Source organism: Apis florea, unplaced genomic scaffold, assembly GCF_048593485.1.
Source record: "Apis florea isolate Af1SG1 unplaced genomic scaffold, ASM4859348v1 contig_2272_pilon, whole genome shotgun sequence".
In the NCBI taxonomy this organism is placed as follows: Eukaryota; Metazoa; Arthropoda; class Insecta; order Hymenoptera; family Apidae; genus Apis; species Apis florea.
Window position 1 is genome coordinate 4087075 of NW_028256549.1, and position 23115 is coordinate 4110189.

The 23115-nt window shown below is 23.0% G+C and overlaps 8 protein-coding genes and 1 long non-coding RNA gene across 24 annotated transcripts; 2 read left to right on the forward strand and 7 right to left on the reverse strand.

Moving 5' to 3' along the window:
- Positions 1-306: 306 nt before the first annotated feature.
- On the reverse strand, positions 307-2792 carry mRpL43 (mitochondrial ribosomal protein L43). 4 transcript variants are annotated; one of them, XM_086917763.1, is made up of 6 exons: positions 2585-2792; positions 2202-2482; positions 1418-2122; positions 1042-1148; positions 750-955; positions 307-664 (listed from the first exon to the last, which is right to left on the reverse strand). In XM_086917763.1, exons 3-6 carry the CDS (start codon positions 1690-1692, stop codon positions 539-541), a joined length of 714 nt encoding a protein of 237 aa, XP_086773889.1. In that variant the 5' UTR covers positions 1693-2122; positions 2202-2482; positions 2585-2792; the 3' UTR covers positions 307-538. The 4 variants fall into 4 exon arrangements, with proteins under 4 accessions (XP_086773889.1, XP_086773890.1, XP_086773891.1 ...); XM_086917764.1 differs by lacking the exon at positions 2585-2792 and having other exon boundaries at positions 1418-1564; positions 1907-2095; positions 2202-2343; XM_086917765.1 differs by lacking the exon at positions 2585-2792 and having other exon boundaries at positions 1418-1564; positions 1907-2122; positions 2202-2339.
- LOC100865121 (uncharacterized) lies at positions 2322-5612 on the forward strand. 6 transcript variants are annotated; one of them, XM_086917760.1, is made up of 7 exons: positions 2322-2602; positions 3086-3208; positions 3303-3656; positions 3811-4248; positions 4602-4781; positions 4878-5100; positions 5168-5612. In XM_086917760.1, exons 3-7 carry the CDS (start codon positions 3618-3620, stop codon positions 5488-5490), a joined length of 1203 nt encoding a protein of 400 aa, XP_086773886.1. In that variant the 5' UTR covers positions 2322-2602; positions 3086-3208; positions 3303-3617; the 3' UTR covers positions 5491-5612. The 6 variants fall into 6 exon arrangements, with proteins under 6 accessions (XP_086773886.1, XP_086773885.1, XP_012345170.2 ...); XM_086917759.1 differs by having other exon boundaries at positions 2359-2602; positions 3303-3668; XM_012489714.3 differs by having other exon boundaries at positions 2468-2602; positions 3303-3619.
- LOC100871037 (aldo-keto reductase 1B) lies at positions 4564-8638 on the reverse strand. 2 transcript variants are annotated; one of them, XM_086917761.1, is made up of 5 exons: positions 8482-8638; positions 7291-7770; positions 7007-7213; positions 6786-6934; positions 4564-4767 (listed from the first exon to the last, which is right to left on the reverse strand). In XM_086917761.1, exons 1-5 carry the CDS (start codon positions 8557-8559, stop codon positions 4746-4748), a joined length of 936 nt encoding a protein of 311 aa, XP_086773887.1. In that variant the 5' UTR covers positions 8560-8638; the 3' UTR covers positions 4564-4745. The 2 variants fall into 2 exon arrangements, with proteins under 2 accessions (XP_086773887.1, XP_031773914.1); XM_031918054.2 differs by lacking the exon at positions 4564-4767 and adding an exon at positions 6576-6711.
- Positions 8639-10295: 1657 nt separating this feature from the next.
- Positions 10296-11376, reverse strand: LOC116414808 (uncharacterized). The gene has a single exon (XM_031918053.2). The coding sequence runs from the start codon at positions 11180-11182 to the stop codon at positions 10346-10348; it is 837 nt and encodes a 278-aa protein (XP_031773913.2). The 5' UTR covers positions 11183-11376; the 3' UTR covers positions 10296-10345.
- A 127-nt stretch (positions 11377-11503) lies between these two features.
- Positions 11504-12944, reverse strand: LOC100872228 (uncharacterized). 2 transcript variants are annotated; one of them, XM_086917773.1, is made up of 3 exons: positions 12804-12944; positions 12539-12697; positions 11504-12408 (listed from the first exon to the last, which is right to left on the reverse strand). In XM_086917773.1, the coding sequence occupies exons 2-3, from the start codon at positions 12601-12603 to the stop codon at positions 11625-11627; spliced, it is 849 nt and encodes a 282-aa protein (XP_086773899.1). In that variant the 5' UTR covers positions 12604-12697; positions 12804-12944; the 3' UTR covers positions 11504-11624. The 2 variants fall into 2 exon arrangements, with proteins under 2 accessions (XP_086773899.1, XP_003696059.1); XM_003696011.4 differs by lacking the exon at positions 12804-12944 and having other exon boundaries at positions 12539-12742.
- On the reverse strand, positions 12730-16447 carry LOC147658409 (aldo-keto reductase 1B). 5 transcript variants are annotated; one of them, XR_015295223.1, is made up of 9 exons: positions 16199-16398; positions 15998-16083; positions 15634-15801; positions 15434-15550; positions 15137-15331; positions 14861-15058; positions 13911-14059; positions 13746-13832; positions 12730-13119 (listed from the first exon to the last, which is right to left on the reverse strand). XR_015295223.1 is itself a non-coding variant. In XM_086917772.1 (8 exons), the coding sequence occupies exons 2-8, from the start codon at positions 16070-16072 to the stop codon at positions 13796-13798; spliced, it is 939 nt and encodes a 312-aa protein (XP_086773898.1). In that variant the 5' UTR covers positions 16073-16083; positions 16199-16253; the 3' UTR covers positions 13484-13795. The 5 variants fall into 5 exon arrangements, 1 of the variants encoding a protein (XP_086773898.1); XR_015295224.1 differs by having other exon boundaries at positions 13742-13832; positions 16199-16397; XR_015295221.1 differs by lacking the exon at positions 12730-13119 and adding an exon at positions 13484-13658 and having other exon boundaries at positions 16199-16447.
- On the forward strand, positions 16004-20850 carry LOC147658410 (uncharacterized). The gene is made up of 2 exons (XR_015295226.1): positions 16004-16167; positions 20492-20850. It is a non-coding gene; the product is annotated as an uncharacterized LOC147658410 (long non-coding RNA).
- On the reverse strand, positions 16538-19469 carry LOC100871157 (aldo-keto reductase family 1 member B1). The gene is made up of 7 exons (XM_003696002.4): positions 19347-19469; positions 18735-18849; positions 17761-17928; positions 17577-17699; positions 17075-17470; positions 16810-16958; positions 16538-16719 (listed from the first exon to the last, which is right to left on the reverse strand). The coding sequence occupies exons 2-7, from the start codon at positions 18807-18809 to the stop codon at positions 16677-16679; spliced, it is 954 nt and encodes a 317-aa protein (XP_003696050.3). The 5' UTR covers positions 18810-18849; positions 19347-19469; the 3' UTR covers positions 16538-16676.
- On the reverse strand, positions 20256-22751 carry LOC100871505 (tRNA methyltransferase 1). Of its 2 annotated transcripts, XM_086917770.1 has the most exons (3): positions 22505-22751; positions 22041-22390; positions 20256-21921 (listed from the first exon to the last, which is right to left on the reverse strand). In XM_086917770.1, exons 2-3 carry the CDS (start codon positions 22085-22087, stop codon positions 20355-20357), a joined length of 1614 nt encoding a protein of 537 aa, XP_086773896.1. In that variant the 5' UTR covers positions 22088-22390; positions 22505-22751; the 3' UTR covers positions 20256-20354. The 2 variants fall into 2 exon arrangements, with proteins under 2 accessions (XP_086773896.1, XP_086773897.1); XM_086917771.1 differs by lacking the exon at positions 22041-22390 and having other exon boundaries at positions 22505-22722.
- Positions 22752-23115: the final 364 nt, after the last annotated feature.

Here is a 23115-nt window from a genome sequence, read left to right on the forward strand (position 1 = left end):
AAAAAAAAAATTTATGTACCTGTCATATAATTCTAATAGTAGTATGAATATTGTTAATATGTAATAATAATATTATATATTACATATATATTTACACATCAAAATATTGTATATATGATATATATAATATACTAGTCACTAAATGCTTACATTAAAAAAATAAAACACAAATAAATATTTATATGATTGTTATGTAATTGTCTGGAGCATATATTATATTTGATAATTTAAATACATTTATGCAAAATTTTATTATATAATAAAGCCTGAAAAATATTTATATGCACTAATAAATAATCAAGTAAATTTATAAGTTATATATTTATTTTACAATAATCACAATTTAAAAATAATTATATAATTTTAATGATTGGATATATATGTATAAAAGTTTTCTTTCTATTGAAATATTAGATAAATATAATTTTTTGTGTTGTTCCATAAAAATAAAAAAATCAAATCTTATTTTAAGCTATAATAACATTGATTTAGTATATATTAATTTTCAGTTAATTATTTAATATCTAAAAATTATCATTTAACTAACATTTTCTTGAATCTTATTTTCTTCATTGAGCTTTTCAGCTTCTTGTTGTTCTTTGAACAACCTAATCAATTCCTCTGTAGCTGTTGGTTCCAATTTAATACATTCCCCAACTTTTTTCTAAAAATAAATAAGATATATAATATATATAGTTATAAAAATGTAATAGAAGAGACATTATATAACAAAAAAATTCAATATTTACATTTGGGAATTGAATTTGATTTAAAGATGGTTCTTTAAAAGTAAAAGGTGTCCAAGGTCCTTGAATAGAAGGAAAATCTGTATGCCATAATTTAAGTAATCTGTAATCTGGACCATTATGATATTGAGTTTTTAATAATTCCATCCATTGTACAATATCCTCTCTACTATAATTAGCAATAGACATCCAATGTGTCTCTCCATTTACTATAAATAACATAAATCTATATTAAATATTATTTTTAAATTTTTAATATATTTAAATCTTACTTCTTTAAAACAATAAGACTTACAATATTCCGCTTTTAAAATTGGATGTCTGTGCCTTCTTGGTTTAACATATACTACAACTCCAGGATTTTCTTTTGCATAATTAATTAAGTCATGTTCTATAAAATTCCTATATAACAAAAAAATAAACTTTTTTCTTGTATATACATATATTATATAAGGTATTTTAATTTATGAAAGGTTATAATTTGTAAAACGTTATGTACATTAAGAGAAACAAATAATTAAACAAATAAAAAATAAGTCAAATATATTAATATTAAAAAAAAATTTAATTTTTTTTTTTAGAAATTCATAACTTTTTTTATTGTTATATCGCTATATATATATAATATAAAAATTTAATGGTGAAAATAAGGTTAAGTAAAGAAATTTTACCTAGCTCCAAGGCTAGCTCCGTGACTTTTACAAAATTTTAGAGTTACTCTTTGTAATTGACACACATAACGACCGACACCAATGGCAAAGGGTGCACGCAAAAATCCACATTTTTGAAATAGATGTTTATTTGACATTTTTTGTTCACTGCTGAAAATATATCTTTCGCATTCACTGCTTTCCCGAGTATTAACTATATTATAATGATGCGTATAAACATATTTTTGTTCGGAAAAATTGTTAACATTTATAACATATATATATAAAATCAACATTTTTATTATAATTATTTATATATTATTAAAAACAATTTTTTTTATAATTTTATGTTTTAATATATTTCTTTTACATTTTAATTTTTCTTACAATTTATTTTTTATATTTTAAATAATGAAAAGAGAATTTAAGTTACGCGACTTCAAAATCAAAAAAAATGAAAATATTGCATTATCTAACTATTGTCAAACCATCGTGGTTCAATTACATTACATTTTACAGGTGGTAAAGGAACAGGTATTATAGAAGGCAACGATGTAGGTAAAAATTCTCCTGGCCAAAGATGAATAGCATCCATAAATAAAAAACCAATGAGAATGCCATGCATGAGCGGAGCTAAAATTCTTAACAATCTACTTCTAGGTGGTTTTTGTGGCCATACAAAAATTAATCGAGATCCATCTATTATAGAAAAGAATAAAAATGATTCTTAATTTAACATATAACTATTTAAAAAAATAATATAAGATATATATGATAAAATATTTATAATATTTAAAAGCTCTACTTGTATTGCGACGGATAATGGATGATTTAACATGATGGGGACTGACACCGGGAGGAGCACTAAATATTCCATTTCCGCTGCAAGTCTTTCTTTTTTTATAACTAAATCTGCGACCACCGCTCTGTCCATATAATACACGATCTTCAAAATTACGTTCGTAGTTGGCTCTAATTGAGCCTGTGACTGTACTTCCGGTGCTATCTTGAAGAGATGTACTAGTTCCGGTTAACAAAGAATATTTATCGTCATCCGTGTCACGACTAGTCAAGTCCTCCGTTCTTCTGTTATGTAAAAATACATTTGAATAATAACGTTGTCAAGTTTACTATATATAATATATAATATATATATTATTTTGAATTTAATTTCATAATTTTACTAACTCGTGACTATATCGAGAGGTAACATTATCCACTTCGATTTGCTCCAGATTTCAAAGAATTCGATATGTTTTATATTTTCTTCACTGAATTGAAGAAATCTAATGCATCTTGAACAATTCGCAGAAACGTTATACTAATGCATGCTGATTTTCGTTGCGCGTAAAACTATCAAAAATGATCGAAAATATCTGAAAAAACATACGATCTTATTCGATAGTTTTTTTAAAAATAGTACCATTGCTAATTTCAATTAATGCATCTTTGTTGAGAACACTAACTTAATAAATATATATATATATATATATATATATATATATATATATATATATTATTCTACTTGAAACCGTCAACAGAAAATATATATAAAAAAAAAAAAATTAACATTCACATTTAATATCAAAATTTCAAAGATAATTTAATTCAAACACATATATAATTTTGTTATAATTTATGATTTTAAAGATTAGAATGATATATTGAAACATTTAAAATTCTGTGCAGGAAATCATAATAACCTGTTTAGATTTAAAGTATATACCTATTTATACATAATTCAAAGTGATAAATTCTTTATTTTGGAAAAGAACTATTCTTTAACAAAAGCAAAAATGTCTCGATGTAAATGTAGGTGACACAAGATATTTATTTATTTTTTTTATTATAAATGAAATATATTTTTAATAAAATATAATTATTTAATTTTTTTTCTTTATCGAAGGTCCAAAATCAGATACGAAAACGAGCGAGCATCATTCGCCGTATTTCGAAGATATTACGACGAAAATGGAGGAACGTCGTTGCGATCTTCTTGGTCGGCATAAATATTTAAAGGATAAAATTACGACAATGGAACGATCAATTCCGGCATTAATGGCATATAATATGTGGATGTCAAAGAAATGTGAAAATGCGCCGTATTGTAAAATCCGCGAGATCATGAAGAAATTCGCTCCTTATCCGGATCAAACCGAAAAACTTCTCGAAAATCTAAAAAATACGGTGAAGAATCTGAACAAGGAGACCGACGAGTTGCATGTACGGAACGATTGAAATTCAGCGATTAATTCAGCTGGTAAATCTTAGTGTGTGTGTTTGAATCTTTGTGCTCGTTATAAAATTTGATATATTATTAAATATCTATTTTTTTATTATACTTTTTATAAATATTATTAATTTATATAAAATTTATATAATTTATATAAAAATTATTAATATTTTAATTTCAGGAGAAAATCATTCAAGCTGATGTTAAGTTGGAAGAAACGGAAATGGAATTAGAATCTTTGGAACTTATGAACAAAGAATTGAATGATACGGTAAATAAATTAGAGAAGGAAATACGATCTTACACTACTCCAAGTCTTCATTCGATACATTCCGAAGACTTACTCTGTTTATCAAAGATTCGTCAATTAGCCAAAGAGGAATTAAATTTGAAGAATTGCATTAAAGAATTAGAACAGAAGGAAACGATATTTAAAGAACATATGGATCGATTGTTAACATCTAAGGAGTATCAAAATATTTGTGATCGAAGAAAAATTATAAGTTGTATTCAAGATTTAAACGGCAACGATAAGAAAACATGTTACATGCTTAAAAAATATGCATGTTCTAATCAAAATGATTACGAATCAAACAAAAAGCAGGAACAGAAACAAATTGTTAGTAAAAATTATTCTATAGTATAATCGGAAAAAAAATTCTATACGAATTGAAAATAATTATCGAAAATATAGAATAAAATTTTTTTCATTTAAAGCTTTGTTTTCGAATAATAAATTCAAAAAATTTTTAAATACACTAAAATTGAATATTTCTCGATTAAAATTGATAAATAATACTATAATAAATAAAATATATATATATAGATTTATATTTTTTTTTGAAAATTTTTCGATTATATATATTATATATATTATACATCTTAATATATAATGATATGTTATATATGTTAATATACATTCAATTCAAAGAAATTTCATTGTAATAAATTTATTTATTCATGTTTATACAGAGACATAATGACATATTGATTTCTACATCGGAACAAAATATTAAAAATCAAGAAACTAATCCAAAATTATCCGAAAAAAAAGTTAAAGAAAGATCTTCCTGGATGTCAAATTGGTGGGCAGGCAATCAGAAATCGGAACAGATATCACAGATGAAAAGTGCAAATCCTACGACATTAAATGTTGAAAATGATATATAAGAATTTACTCATTATAATATAAACATTATAAAATTATTTATTGATGTTTATTTTATGATCCATATTTTTTTTCAATAGAAAATGGAAAACTCTACTTCTGAGAAATCAAAAGATGATAAACCATCAACATTTAAATCAAAATCGGCACAATGTCATCGTCCTTGTTTTACCTCTCAGGATTTTGAATATATTTTAAAAAAAGTTTGTATGCCTAAACTTATTCCTCCTTGCAACATTCCCTGCATTACATCTTTAAGAAAGTCTTTCTGCGAACAACCACGTTATAAAATGGAAGAACATGGTATATAAACTAAATTATGCTAATTAATTTTTTAATGATGAAAATTTAATATGAAAAATAATTACAGGTATTCGTACGGGGTGCAAACCACATATATTATCTTATGATCTTAAAGGTCCCTGTGAAATTTGTCCTTTATTATCTTGCAATATACGTCCAATCGGAAATTGCAGATGCAATTGCAAGGGCAAATGCGCAAATGGATTGTCAGATACACCATGTAATTGCAGTGATGAACCATTAGATTCTTCGGAAGAATATCAACCAACTATAAAGCAAGTAACTGATTTACCAAAAGCAGAAGACAGCGAAGATAGTGAATATTGCGAATGTTGTTTATGCGGTTGCGAAGATAGTGATGAATATTTGTGCGAATGCAATAAAATGTAAGTGTAATTCAATGTTCTCCATTTTTTATAACGATAATTTCCCCTAATTATTATATAGTATATATTATACTTTATACTATATTGTAATAATGTAATACAATATACCATCTAATATATCTTGAATTTCTGTCTTTAATCTCAATGGTTAATTAGAACAAAATACAAATAAAATAAAAAAAAAAATAATACATTTGTATACAATATCATATTATATATTAATATGTATCAATATCATTTATTATATATTATATTTGTACATTGTGTATGTTATATCAGTTAAAATATTTTTAATATTGTGTATCACTTTAACATTTAGATTATTCAGCATAGATCAGAAGTCAAAGTTGAGTTCAGATTTAAATAAATAATAAATGTTGAGATAGTAAATAGATATAGCGAAAAATATAATTTTTCAAAATAATACTTCTATGCACTAGTCTAATATGTGAATATGGATAGAACAAGTTTTTTTTTTTAAATCTAAATTCATAAGAAAATAAAGGAAGAAGTCACAATTAGCTTACAAAAAAAGAATTTTCTATCATAAAAAAAGTAATGTAACACATACACACAACACACATATATATATATATAGTTCTTTTGCCTCAAATATATACCTTAACGGCGATAATTCCATGTTTGTACATAATGAACGAGAGAATTCCGCTAATAATAACTGTTAATTAACCGATAAATAGATATTCCTTTATCAATAGATTACTAAAATGAGGTTATCGGTATACATATTTAGATCACAATATTTATTATATAATTAATATTTATATTTATACTTTTTATTTATATTTTATTTATTTATATTTATTATCTATTTATATATTACCTTTTATTTATATTTATATTTATACTTTTACACAATTAATATATATACCTTTTTATTGAGGATTTATAACTAGAAAAATATTTTTATTAAAAATGAAAGAATATGAAGAGATGAATGTATTATAATTTTGAATTATATTATAATTTTATTTCAATTCTATTATTATTATTATATAAATTATATAATTATTAAATAATTTAATAATTTAATAAATAATAATTTGAGATATAAAAATGAAATTAAAATTGTTATTAGAATATAGTTTATTTTATATGATTTTCATGTAGAAAATTTACAGAAAAAGGATATTGTAAATGTTAAATATATTAACTTATTACTTAGAATGGAATGTGGAATGGATAATGAGGGCTAGCCTCAGCTCTGAAAAAAATTAATGTTTATGTTAAAACTACTTTTATAAAAATTATTATAAATAAAAATATTAAAATATTTACCCTATTAGTGGGCAAATTCTACCATTACAGTCAAAGCTATCAATATATTCAATATCTTCTGAGGAAAGTTTAAAATCAAAAACTTCAAAATTTTCAACAATTCTTGATCTTGTAACTGATTTAGGAATAACTATATGACCACGATCCAACTAAAAAAAAAAAAATAAAATTAGAAATTAAATTAAAAAAATAATTTATGAATAAAATATTAGTATATATACTTGATATCTTATAAGAATTTGAGCAGGTGTTTTATCATATTTCTTTGCAACTTCACTCAATTTTTTATCATCTAATAATTTTGGGTCATCTGGTTTAGCCCATGGTCTATCAGGTGATCCAAGAGGACTATAAGCAGTAATAAGAATATCTCTATCTTTGCAAAATTTAGAAAGTTTTTTTTGAGTGAGATATGGGTGACATTCAATCTATAAATGTACATAAAATATATTATAAAAAATATATTTTTTACATATATTCTGATTTAAATAAAATATATATTTACTTGGTTTGTAACTGGTTTGATAGTGCAGATTTTAAGAATTCTTTCTACTTGTTCAGAATTGAAATTACTAATACCAATATTTTTAGTAAATCCTTTGGTTACTAAAGTTTCCATAGCTTTCCATGTATCTACATAGTCTACATCACTTAAAATAGGAGAACCATCAGGATTTTGTGGAAAAAGATCATCTCCTTCCTTGAACGCTACTGGCCAATGAATTAGGTAAAGATCTAAATATTCAAGACCTAGATCTGACAAAGATGTTTTGATAGCAGGTTCTACTAAGTCTGGTCTATGGAAAGTATTCCATAATTTGCTTGTGATGAAAATATCTTCTCTTTTTATAATATTTTGAGCAATTTTATCTTTAATAGCAATACCCACTTCTTTCTCATTACCATATACATGAGCACAATCTATATGTCTATATCCAATATCAATTGCATCTTTAACTGATTGAGTCACTTCTCCAGGTTTAGACTAAAAGATAAGCAATTAATTAATTGAGAAAAATGAATTCAATGAACAATTTCATAATATATTATATTATAAAAATAAAAAACATATTATGTAATAAAAATTATTTCCGAATCAAGTTATCTAATTTTGATAAGTTCCTTATCTCTATTTAATTATATATTTTTATTAACTCAAAATAACCAATTACGTACTCACGTAGTATGTATATACGTATATATTATTATGTACGTATAAAATTTATTTTAGCAAAGACATAAAATAATAAAATTTTATTTAAATAAAATATAAATCAAAATATAAAAAAATTCAGTAATTTTTTAAATTTCAATATAATAATTTGTTATATTATAAAAACATTTGTAATGTACTACATTTTAAATAAAGGCAGATCGTTTATCTATTTCGTAACTTCGAGAACATTGTAGAATATCTTGTATCTTAAATGACATATTGCAAATTTTAATCGGTATATAAAATGAGAGAATGAGTAAATTATTAGAAAATACGAATAAAATTAGAGAAATTCATTAACAAAATTCACAACAAAAATTGTATAAATTTATATTAATAATGATGTTAAATTTATATTAATATTATAAAAAAATATACATTATAAACAGTTTTATATATATATTTTTTGTGAAAATAGATTATAAATTATTATTGCTATTATACTACATTATAAATTATTATATTATAAATATTACTGACCTTCCATGTACCAAGTCCGAACATCGGTATTTCATTACCGTTATAAAATTTTAACATTGGTGCAGTATTTGCAACCATTTTAGTTGTTATATATCTTATTATTTGAAACAAAATTTTGAATACTTTAATTATAATCAATCGTAATACCAATAGTATAATGCCGGTAGATTTTCTCAGCTTCCTTTATAAATATCCTACGTTACCCCGACTCCTCCTCTAAGAACATACCCGTATATCAAAAAATGAAGTATGATTTATCGTTTCATTTGTTTATTTTCTTTTTATTTTTTCTATATATTTTAAAAATAAAAATAAAATTAAATCATTTATATATTAAAAATATTTTTTATTAAAATAAATTATATTTTCTCAATTTTATATATCTTGATAATTTAAATAGTGCTTAATCCATTTAAGAGAGATTTTCTTTTTAGAATTTATTTTTTCATAATGTTAGTATATTAATATATAAAATTTAAGAATCTATTGTAATTAATTGATAATCAAATATTTTTATATATTTTCTATAAATTATATTCGTATTTATGATTTTAATATTTTTGATATTTATAATTTATATATTTAAATTTATTTTCTATTTTTCAAATACCAATATTTTACATATTTTTAAAAAAATTAATACGAAAAATAAATTTTATATATAAATACATATATTGAAAAAAATTGAAAGAAAAATGTGGCACTTTTAACCCTCTAAAAGTATACTGCCCTGTTTTGCGCAGCTTTTCTACGCATGCGTTTTACGATCTTTCTATATGTGTTGAACCTTGCATAATAAGTTTATGTATTGTATAGAGAGATTTATCTATGTGTTTGTATCTCGACGTAGCTCGACAAGTCGGCAAATTCGTTAACAAGAAACGGGCCCTATGGAAAATTACAGAATCCGTTAAAAGCAACAAAGGACAGTTCATCCCTTGATCGTTAAGAATAAATGAATCAATTATTGAGAATAACATATTTTAACAGAAATGAATTATTTTAAAATATATATTTTTTAATCATATTCTATGTTGAAATGTCATGTAAAAAACATTGTAATAAATAATAAATAATAATAGCCTTCTTTAAACCTTAAATCTACTTAATCATGATTAATAATGAAATATTTTTAAGATATAATATTCTTAATACATAAAAAAATAAATTACTTAAAATAAATAACAATAAATAAAAAATAATATGTTATACAAATTAATTTATATAGTAATTTATATTTCTATTTTAATTTCGAGTATATGTACATTCAAGTAAGTGTTTATAATCTAATTTAAATAAATGATTATCGATCAAACTTTTTTATATATTTTTTTTTATGATTCAAATGAATGGTATCAAAAAATTATTGATATTTTATATTGCGATATAAAAATAAAAGCTTATGAAATATATGAATAAATTTATTATGAAAGCATATGAAAGAACAATGACTATTTAAATATTTTAAAGATAGTAAAGTTGAACTTTTATATTCATTATCATTAAAAGTTTTTAATTATAGAAATACTTTTTATATTACAATATCGCATTATATTGAAACATAGTTATTCGCTACATGATGAAAAATAATCTAAACTAAAAGATATTAAAATCAAGTTTGGATGTACATATTTTTTTTGTTTTAATAAGTTAACATAGTATATGATACATTTATATAATTGATAAAATTAGATAAATTTATAAATTTTGATATAAGTTATTAATAAATTAGCAAAATAATTCTATACTATGCATATATAATTCCTATACTATGTTTGTGAAGAAAACAATATCGACACATATTTTAACAACAATTTGAACGAAATAATACAAATTTATATCTAATTTATGTACAATTACTATATTATGAATTATTATTTATCAATTTATGTATAATATTTAACAATGTTGGGAAAATTGGAAAAAAAGATGTGCAACAATAATATATAAAAATTCCTAACCATGCGTAACAGAGCAACCAATAGATTTTGCTGCAAAGATAATCGAAGCAAGTATAACTTGATGTTTTGTAGAAATTAGATTCTATTTTTGAATCTGATTTTTTTGAATTGTTTACATTATTCATAGATTCATTTTTTGTTTTATGGTAAATAAAATTTATTGTATTTTCTTCATTATTTTTCTTAACGTTATTTTTATTTATTATATTATCTCTTGAACAAATTTCGTTGCTAAGTATAACATCAATTTTCTGTTTGTAATAAGACCAATCCAATGTACTATTGTCATCATGAAGATAAGAAGATTTCTTGATCTTTCGAAAAATTAAAAATTTTATAACATCCTTGACTTTTTTTTGAAGAACTTCTTTATTACATTGTTTATTTGATGTTTCCATGATTCTATTAAATTTGATATGTTTATTAAAATAATTATTTTCTTTCTTGATAGTCTCTAACAATAACTCCATGATTAAAAAGTTAAAGAATTTAGTTTTAAAATGCAGAAGATTTTCCAGATCATCCTTTATATTTTTTAAGGTTCTATCATTGAAGATATCTTTAAATTCATATAAGTAGGTTTGATTATCAATTTTCAGGATTATACAGCTAAGTATCGTTAGAATAAAATCCATTACTTTACTCTGAGTGGTTTTTCCCTTCTTTAAAAAAACTGATATTGTTTTAAGCTTATCGCAGGATAAAAATGAATCGTTGGATTGGTTGATATATTCCAGCATAATGGCTGTTCATGAGATCGATAACTTCGAGGATTTCGATATTATTATCTCGTTTTTGTTTTTAAATCCGTTCGTTTAAATTGATATCGATTAAATTGGAAGTGTTGTTTTCTTTTATGTTACACGATTAATTGCACGATTAATTTATATTTCGTATTCAAAAATTATTTAATGATTTTGCAAAATCATCATTGATTTTATATGATTTTCACAGTGTCACCAGTACAATGTTATATTACTGATAATATTTTTGTTTACATTTAATCAATGGAATCTTAGAAATGGATTCAGTTCGAATTTATCGAAGGAATACATAATAAATTGTATTCATTATAAGAAATTTTATTGTTTCAAATATGAAAAAGATTTTTACAGAAAGTTATAAATAAGAAGTATAAAATAAAAACAGGAATGGAGAGAAAAAATTGGAAATAGAATTGATTTATATCGAGAAATTATTTTCAAAACCAGAATCCTGAAAATGATGATTTCGAATTGGGGAAGATGTACGATTTCTATTCACATAAACATCTTCATAAAAAGTGGAATTCGTACGTGGATTTCCAAATTTGATATCAGACGAATTCAAATGTTCCAAGGAATTCCAGGCATTTCCGGAAGAACTTTCAATTGTATCATCTGGCCAAATGAATTCGGCGTTTCCTTTCACATAAGAGAGGAACGGTTCTGCGGAAATTTTTTTTTTCGTCGTGAAAACGTCGTCTTCTTCCAAAAATTCCTCTTTTATCTGTTTTTCCAATACTATAAACGATTTCAACGAATTGCTGAGCATGTTATCTGCTGAAACGAAACGTTTTAACGAATTGTTTGCATTGTTAGTTTGATCAATTTGTTCCACAACAGTGTTTTCTTTCTCTTTTTTATCCGAATTTAGTATGGAATCCCTCATTACAATCGGTACGTCTTCATATTCTTTGTATTTCAATGCAATGTCACTAAATGTAATAACATCCGGTATCGAGGACATAGAAGTAGCTGCTCTTGGAATTATCGAAGTTTTACCGACTATATGTGTAGTTTCATAGGTATTTGTTAGCTTGTCGAAGGTCATCATGTTCTTAATAGCATCACGGCATTCTTTCACTTTATCTAGCATTCTAGATCTCCAGGAGCCACAATAAATTATCGGCGATCGAATGTTCTCTAACGATAATAATTTTTTATGCGTCGGTGATTTAGTTTTGTTAGAAAATTTTGTGTTCCACCTGTAATATCATTTAATGGTTTCGTTCAGTGTTCAAAGTGTTTGTTTTATCGATAAAGAATGATATTGTAAAGAAAAAAAGATATCAAACACGTAATTCAATGCATACGGTAGTTTGCTTAGAAACTTACGCTTGTGTGATATGATTCATGATGTAATTTCTTCGACCATATATGTACCGAAATAACAATATCATGAATACGTGACTATTAACAGATTGATAACGAATAATTTCTCAAAGGTATCACTTTTATTATATTGTTATTTCTCGAAGGTCATACTTTAATTTACTAAACATTGCACAATAGGTGGGAAATTCAAGTTTAGAACACGTATATTTCATTTATTTCATTATATCATTATATTATATTTAACATATAAATTTCAGAAACTTACGTGCTATTTCGAATTATCGTTTTCGAACAAATTAATTTGTACTTTTAATGATGGAAGAAAGAAAAATAGAAAGTGAAAAATACTATAACAAAAATGTTGAATAGTATCATATTCTGTATGGCAAAAAATTCCACTCGTATATTATGGACAGCGAATAAGCAATTTTGCTTGTTGAATGAATCATTCTAAAAAAGGGTTCTCGTTCGCATTCATTAGCCTTGAAGAAATATTGTTCAGAATTTTTAACGTGTAAAGTAGAATAAAATCATAGTCGCTTTTCTAGATAAGATTCTATTGAACTATGGTTCGAATTTTTCTAAAACAATAAAAACATTTTGTTTATATAATATTTTATATTTACATTGTATATAAATTCTTTTTATTTAAGAAATTCGAAGAATAATTGTAATAAAGAAAGAATAAAAATTAAATCATCCGTTTCGTTTTAGATTGTTAATTGCATTTCCGCTATTATGTAACAATTCCGTCAATGTAATTTATGTTTGGGTTCTTAAAAGTAGTTTCTTGTTAATATTTTGAATTTTTATCATAATTAAAATATAATTATAACATGAAATATTGAAAATTATTTTACTTGCATTTTCATGAAATATTGAAAATTATTTTACTTGCATTTTCTTAAAATAAAAAAAATGTTTTATAAATTGCTTTTGATAAAATTTTTTGTTCTTAATATAATTTTATTTATTCGCAATGTATACATCTAGTAATCAACATTAACATTAGTTGAATGCAATTAACCTTGTCCATGATGATGTCCGCTTTGTTACGTTGTATGATCTCATATTGTATGGAGCATCAAAATTTTCCATGGCATTCAATAAATCTAATTGACTAGATAAGGGTCAAACGAGTGCCGAATTACAGCGTGGGATTATATAAGTTCAAAGGGGATATACCTTACTATTAATATATACCTACTGAATTTGACGAGATGTTTCCTGTTATTTTACTCAGTTGCAATGAAATTTTTATTTCTCAAATGGATAATACTTATGCTGCTTCGCACTGCAGTAACAACAAAAATAATATCAATGTCTTATTGTTCAAAAATTAATTTATTTTAATAATTTTTAAGATACTCACTCTGCAAATCGTGCAACACGTTGACCAGTTGCAATTGTAGCTATAGATGCCATTTCCTCACTTGTCAAAGAAAAATCAAATATATTGATATTTTCTTTCAATCGACTCGGTGTTACAGATTTCGGAATAATAGCGATTCCTTGTTGTAACTGGAATATTTTGATAAAAAAAAAAATAATATGTTATATTTATAATTAATTTAATAATATAATTGATTATTATATTTATAATAATATGTTATATAGATATATACAATCTTTCTATGAATTTTTATGTTTAAATAAAAAATTCATTAGATCTTTTATTATCTTTTTATTAGGGAATAAAATGATTTCCAATGATTACGCAATTATACTTCTTTTGAAGATATAATTGAATATTGATTTAATTTTTATCAAAGTTTGCTGATCATTATCTTCGTTATATCATGTTATCTTTGATCAGTAATATGTATTCCAATAATAAGTATCATCATTAAAAAAGAGATATAAATTAATTTTTTACATTGAATTCAAATATAGTAAAAATTTTTATTTTAGTCATAAAGAATTAAATACTATATTTTCAATCGTATAATTTTTAATATATCCATTACTTCATATTTTTCAACTGTATATTTAGATTAAATATATATAAATTCATCTTTTATCTAAATTAATTCCTATTTTATTTGTGTAATTTTTAATATGATTAAATATTTGAATATTCGAGTACTTAAGTATATAAAAATATGATTAAATATTTCTAAATTATCTAAATTTTAGTTTTTTTTGATATAAAAATTTTAAAATAATGTTTTTATTATTTGAATTTAAAAATCGTATTTAAAAAATAAATTAAGATATATTTATACATATATTCATTTTTTAAATATATACGTTTTAAATCATGACAATTATCATAATTATTTGTAACATAAAAAGAAAATTAAGAAAATAAATTATACTTACAATATATCTTAAAGCAATTTGTGCTGATGTTTTATTATATTTTTTTGAAAGTTCTATTATTTTTGGATGATCCAAGGAAGTTGGTAAACCTGTTTTATTTCCAGGTTGTCCCAATGGTGAATAACCAGTTATTGTAATATTATGCTTTTTACAAAATTCTATTAATGGCGTTTGATTAATATTTATGCTGACTTCAACCTAAACAATTTATGTTTATTATGATCTTCAGAAATTAATCTTCAGAAAGAATTAATAAATAATATAATATGCAATTACCTGATTATTTACAGGTAAAATTTTGGCTGCACTAAGCAAGCGAGTGATTTGTTCTTGATTGAAATTACTAATTCCGATACTACGAGTCAATCCTAATTGCACGCATTCTTCCATTCCTTTCCAAGTTTCAAGATAATCAGTATCCGATAACAAAAGGGTACCATTTTCATCTCTGGGTAACAAATCATCACCTTCCTGAGAAATAATTAATATTTTTTTAAAAATATTATTGAACAATAATTTTATTTTTTTAAAAATATTGTTGAGATAATTACAATATATTAAACTGGAACGTACCTTGAAGGCAAATGGCCAGTGGACTAAATAGAGATCAACGTAACTTAATCCAAGATTTTCTAACGATTTCTTACATATTGGAACTACACTTTCCTGTTTGTGGAAGTTATTCCAAAGCTAAAAAGAAAAAAAAAAAAAAAAGTTATACAAATTATAAATATATTTATATATATTTATTTTTAAATATAAAACTTAATTACTTTAGTTGTAATGAAAAGATCTTCTCTTTTCACAGTTCCATCTTTGATTTTCGCTTGAATCGCTTCACCGATTTCTTTCTCATTTTGATAAAAATATGCTGTATCTATGTGACGATATCCTAAGTTTATTGCTTCTTTTACAGCATTTTCTACTTCTCCAGGACGTGACTGAAAAAATTAAGAAGTTTATCATATTTAGTTTAATTTGATTTTTAAATATTTTGAATAAAACGCGCGATGAGATCATGTGATACATTAAAAGAAATTTACTAGACTTTGATATAACCTTTTTATTTTATTAAAATTATTACTAATAAAAATTTTTTTTATATATAAATTACTTGATATATAAATGAAATCTTACCTGGTAAGTACCAAGACCAAATGTAGGCATCTTGTATCCATTAGAAAATGTAAGAGTGGGTATTTGAGCCATCATTAATTATAGATCTTGAGTAAATAATTAGAAAAAAAGTATTAGCAAATATGTATCAAAAGTTTTCACTGTTATACAATGTTCGAATCACATAAAATGTAAGTAACTGGCAAAACTGTATTTTATTACCTTCTATTCATACTCTACTTCTCAAATAGATAAATATTATATAACTATAACGATGCAAACAATATTAAACTAAGATTAGAAATGTAGTAATGCATTGATGATATTACACAATATCATGCGATATTTAAACGTTATCAATATCGCTTTTTTTTATCGTAGATAAAAAAAAAGACTATAAGACTATTTTATAAGTTTAAAAGATTCGAAAATCATAAATATGATAATACATAATAATAATTATGATATAATGAAATGATAATTAAAAATAATGCAAGTCATTGTTTTTCAATGTATTTTGTTTTTCAATATTCAAAGGAATGTTACGAAAGGCATTCGTTGTTTTTTAATCAATATGTTTAAAATATTTTATTAAAATTAAAGACAATTATAAATGTGGATAACACTATATATTAGTAATAATATACATGAATAATATTTTGAAAAATGCAAAAAAAGAAAATTGTTTTTAATAAACTTTTTAAAATTCTATATTAAACGGATAATCCTTGTGATTTGCACATCTAAAAAAAAAAAAAGAACGAAAATATTATATGATATAATTACGATATAAAAATAAAAAACAAGAAACGTATATCTTATTTGTTATTTACTCTTTAGCAGGACAAATACGAAGTCCACAGTTAAGTTTATCAATGGTTGCAATTTCTTGTGGCAATAGTTTGAAATCAAAAATATCGATATTTTGTTTAATACGCTCTTTTGAACTAGATTTCGGAATAGGAATGGTATCAATGTCGATCTATAATGAATAATGATAATTATTTAAATTAAATATTTCAATTGAATCGTTCGTTTTTTACTTTAGTTGTAATGAAAAGATCTTCGCTATATTTCTAATAACTATGATATGTTTACCAAATATCGTAAAACAACTTGTGCTGGCGTTTTTTCATATTTTTTGCTAATCTCGAGAATTTCTGGTGTTTCGATTGTTACTTGTGGATCAGTGGGTTTCGCCCAAGTACGTTTAGGAGAACCAAGTGGACTATAAGCCGTAATAACTATATCACGTTGTTTGCAAAAATCTCGAAGCTTTTTTTGATTTAAATTTGGATGGCATTCTACTTGATTCATGACAGGTTTAATTTGGGCAATTGATAAAATACGATCGATCTGTTGGGAATTAAAATTACTAAGGCCTATGCTTTTCGTTAATCCCAATTTTACACATTCTTCCATTCCTTGCCATGTGTCACAATAATCCACATTCTCATACAGAAGATTACTTTTGGGCCAAAAACCATCTTCTTTCTGAAATCATAATATATTATATATATTTTAATTAATAATTATATATATTTTAATTAATAATAATAATAATAATAAATTCGTGCATTTCTTTATTTTTACTTCATACCTTCATGTCATAGGACATGGGCCAATGGATAAGATAAAGATCAATATAATCGAATCCAAAATTTTTAAGCGATTTCTTGCATGCTGGTACTACTTGTTCTTTTCTGTGTGTTGTATTCCATAACTGAAAATATAAAAATATTGATGATAAAATTTATAAATCACAATTTATTTTTTATAATTACCTTTGTTGTGATAAATAAATCTTCTCTCTTTACTACACCTTCTGCAATTTTATCACGTAGAGCTTTGCCTACTTCTTTTTCATTTCCATAAATGTAAGCACAATCAAAATGTCGGTATCCGGCATCGACAGCATCTCGTACAGCTTGTTCGACGACACCTGGATCATCCTCAAAAATTTTTTAATAGATTTACAATTATTGGTATTATAAAATACGTAAAATATAGATTATTTAAAATATAAAATATAAAATGTATAGTTTTTTTTTAACTAATAATATTCAATTTTAGATTACAAGATAATTAGTAAAGTATCAATAAATTATTTATTGAATTTCTGATAATTTATATTAATAAAATAGTTTTAGATCATTGAAATCTTTATCTTATATTAATGAATAATATTTTCAATATTATATGCAAATCCTATTTCTATCATTTAATGATGTAATATTTTAAAAAATAATGGATATAATACGATAATCTATATTTTTTCTATCAGCCTATAAAAGATTATATTTTACGCAGATTTTATTTTTATTATTATTATTTTTATTATTGTTTACATATGCAATAAAAAGCAAAAATTAATGAGAGAGACTTTTTTTGTTTAAAAAAAAATATTGAAGTTTTAAAAGTTTTATCCGAATTTAAATTCGATTAAATATTTGGGAGCTAAAATATCATGTAAGCAAGTTTAAATATTTAAACAATAGAATTTTATATGATTATAAAAAAAATATTGATATTTAAATAATAATATAATAAACAGTATTCATTTGCTCTATTATTATTTTTTTTTATTTCTACAATATTTTTATATTTAATATTAAATGAAAATCTTTTAAATGTCATTTTAAAGAAATATAAAGTAAAAAATTAATTCGAAATTTTAAATGTATATATGATATTTGTAAATTTTAAATTTTAAAAGTAAATTATTATATATTTTACTATTTTTAAGCAAAATACTTACTGCAGATTGCCAAGTACCAAGTCCTAGTACAGGAACTTTATATCCATTATTCAACTTAATATTTGTTACCGCCATCCTGTTGCGTCAGAGTGTGTAACATTCAATGATTACTATTCTAAAATACAGATACGAACGTTATATAGATATATAAATGTTCCCCCACTTTACAGCTTCTATTTTTATTATGAAACTTTTTATATAATCAATTCAATATTTTTTGTTTGTAAAAAAAAAATGTATAAAAAAAAATGTTACAAAAATATAATTATTTATTAAAAAAAACTTCATAAAATTTTACAAAATATAAATTGCAAAATAATATACGTAGTTTCATGAAAAGCATTTTCTATATTTACTATTATTATATTATTATTATCATTAATTAATTAACAAAAAATCTAGTATAATATAATCGATAACATGAAAATATTTTGAGATTATCAAATTATGATATATATAATGTTTGAAATTTATTATAATTAATATCACATATATCACAAAAATATTTTAATATAATATAGTTAATTATTATTAATTATTTTTATTAATTATTATTAATTAGTATTTTAATTTATTCTTATATTAATATATAATTAATTCTATAATACTTACATTTAAAGTTATTATTTAAAATTATATAATTTTCGTCAGTTTTCATAAATTTTTTATTATAATAAAATAATTTTATTCTTCGATTTAAATTCTTATATAAAAATATAAATTTTTAATATTCATTTTTTCTTTCAAATAAGTACATATATTTGAATTAAAAATATTAAATTTCTATTTATTTGATAGTATGATGGTATTTCAAAAGATAACATCTTCAATTACATACTTTTTTTGTAAAATTTAATGTTTCTCTTTTAATTCTTATTAATTTTCAGTATTTTTTTTTATCTCTATTATAAAATAATTTTGTTATATAACTTTTTAATAATATTTTGAGAATCAATTCTTGCAAATATATTATTTTATATATAATAAAATATTTCTATAAGTTCTAAAATTGACTATTGATTGCATATTAATTAATTATTATAATTAATATAATGAATTAATTGTAAATTATATTATAATAATAATAATATTATTATTATTTAAAAAAATATTGCATATGTATATATTTATTTTAATATTAATTGAATATATTAATCATAATGCTTATGTACAAAAATGAGATAAAACCTATTTATCTTCATGTGTTCAAATATTTTCATAATTCATTTCATGATTATATTTAAATACTGTATATGTTCTTGTTCAATCATATTTCAATTTTATATTATTATGTAACATTAAAATTTCCTTTTTCTGCTGTAAATATATATTTAAATATTATATTTTTTTTTATATGAACATATTTGATTTTTAAATTTTTATATATTTTATTTAAGAAAAAAAATGATATAAAGTTTTATGTAATAAATATATTCAAATATATTCATGTTCATAATTTTAAGAAAATATTTAATAATACATATATTATAAAATATATATTTAAAATATAAAAAAAAGAAATTATATTTATATTTTATTATATTTTTGAGAAATTATTAATTGATACATTTATATACACTTGTATCTTCAATAAAGACTTACAAATAAAAATAAAATATTTTATAAAGGTTTTATTTTTTCCGTATCATTTATTATTTGTGATTTTTCTTTTTTAGAATTTTTATTCTGATTTTTTATCTTTTTTGGAATTTCATCTTCATTTTCTAAATCTATTCTTATTTTTGAACGTGTTCCAGGTCCCCAATTAACTGTAGGATTTTGTTGAAATCGTGTTAGCCTGTTTTGTCTGGACACTGGATTGGCTAGAGGATGTATATCAAATGAAACATTTGTAATTATTGGTGTATCTAATATTTTTATTGCAGGACTATCATTTGACAGTTTATTTCTTTTTATGGGATTATTTTTTTCCCATGCACGTACTATATCCCATATAACTTCATTTGGAGCATCCGTTTTTATAGATGTTTTACACGCATGTGAATATGATACATGATATCCTGCATTTAACAATGCAGATCGAAATATTAGTGTTGATGGTGTAATACATCTGATTATAGACATTAAACGATTAAGAGTATAATATAATGGAATATCTAGCTCTTCATGAATAACATTTAAAACTCCTTCTATCCTTTTCAATGTTCCCAATTTCATTTCATTTAAATTACATAGAAGATCAGATACAAAATGTTGATCATGTAAAGGACCTAACCATATAGGTCCTCCTTCATGATGTTTATAATTACAAATTTTACAAAATTGATCCACATAAGGTGAAGATATTAATTTATAGCCTCCTGAGGACTTTTTATAACATAATGGTTGAGTAGTAATAGTCTCACAGCCTGTACATTGATATACCATTCCAATTTTTGTAGCATTCTCTTTGCATTTAATTTGACTGGAAAACACTTTGACAAATACTCTTATATAAAAATCAGCACTTACAGAAAGTATGGGTATTATATATCTACCATAACGAGCAGCATGCGAAGCAATATTTTGCAACAATATTCTTAATGCCATTTCATGACAAGCTTTAGTTCTTAATGAGATAGCACCATATTTAAGATAACAAGTTTCAGGAGAATTGCCAGCTAATACAGCCATATCTGTAGCTGTAATCATGAGTAATCCACCATCTGATATGCATTGTACTGCACTATCCAAAAATGTTGTAGGACAACCATATGGATCTAAATCTATTGCATCAAATTTGCTTTTTCTATTTTGATACATAAGCAATGTTGCATCCTCTTGACTTGGTTTTACAAGATTTTCAACTCCATTATGATATATATTTTTTTTAATACTTTCTACTGCTTTTGCAGAAATATCATTTGCTATAATTTGTTTTATACCCATTATTTCTTTGGCATACCGAATACTACGTAAACCAGTTGCAGATAAAGCTTCCAATATACAGATTTCATCTTTTTTTTTTGCATTTATTTCTATTGCTTGCTTATTTATATTTTTTATATAGGTTGTTAATACAGCTATACTAAGATCTCTATTAAACTCTTGAACAGGATTATAAAATACATTTGTATCATTTACCAGAATTTCTGCCTCTCCTTCTTTTATATTTATATTATCTAATTTTAGTTTTTTTGCACATTGTTCCATGTTATGCAAAAATATAAAATTAATTCTTTTAAATCTGTAAATATTTAATTTATAATTTCACATAAATAAATATATAAAAATGATTTTATTTATTATTTAATAGCATATATTTTTATTTAATAATAAATAATTAAATGCAATAAAGTTACTTACCCACATATGAAAGAACATTTAATTGTATTATGAAAAGAAATGTTCATTTAAAATTAAATATTTTTTTTAATTTAAATATTTTATAACATTAAATGACTATGTGAAATTATAATTACTAATATAAATTATTTTATTTTTTACATATGCCATATAATTAATAAATAAAATCACTTTTATAAGTTATACTTTTATCATAAAAAATATTTATTAAATAGCGCAGCACAATAAAACTTTATATTTTGCTAAATGACAACGATATTATTAATAAAAAGAAAAATTGGATAAATCCAATTTAAAAAAAGTTTTCTTTTTTTATTTTATTTAATACCGAACACGTGTGTATTTATTCCCTGCATATAAGAATATTAATATAAAATACATTTATAATAAAAAAAATATGCATAAATAAATAAATAATATATATATATATATATATATATATATACACATATATATGTACTTACGATATATAAAAGTTAGATCGAATAGAAAATAGAAATTTTTTATATAGATTAAGTACAGGTAATAGGTTAAGTAAAAAAGATAAAATAAATCAGAGTTATCTTTTGTATATAAATTTTATAATGAAGTATAAACAAAGAGAGAAAAAAGTGGAAGAAAGATAGAATAAAGTAAAAATATTGAAATCAACGCCATCTCCAGAGTGCCGTAAATGAAACTCAGAAAGAAAGGATAGAAAATAGTGAGAAAAGGATAGAGATAGATAAGAATTGACTATCAGCACCATCTCTTGAATATCAAAGACATCTCTTTAAAGGGAGGATAAAGTAGAATAAGAATTTAAGATTAACGCCATCTCTTGAATACTTTCAGAAAAATATTTCTTTGAAGAGATTTCTTTGATATTCAAGAGATGGTGCTGATAGTCAATTCTTATCTATCTCTATCCTCTTCTCACTATTTTCTATCCTTTTTTTTGTGTTTCATTTGCGGCACTCTGAAGATGGCGTTGATTTCAATATTTTTATACTATCTTTGTCCTTTTTCTACTCAATATTAGATCTATTCCCTATATTGTCTATCTTTGAAGCTAAATAAAAATTCAAATCGATGA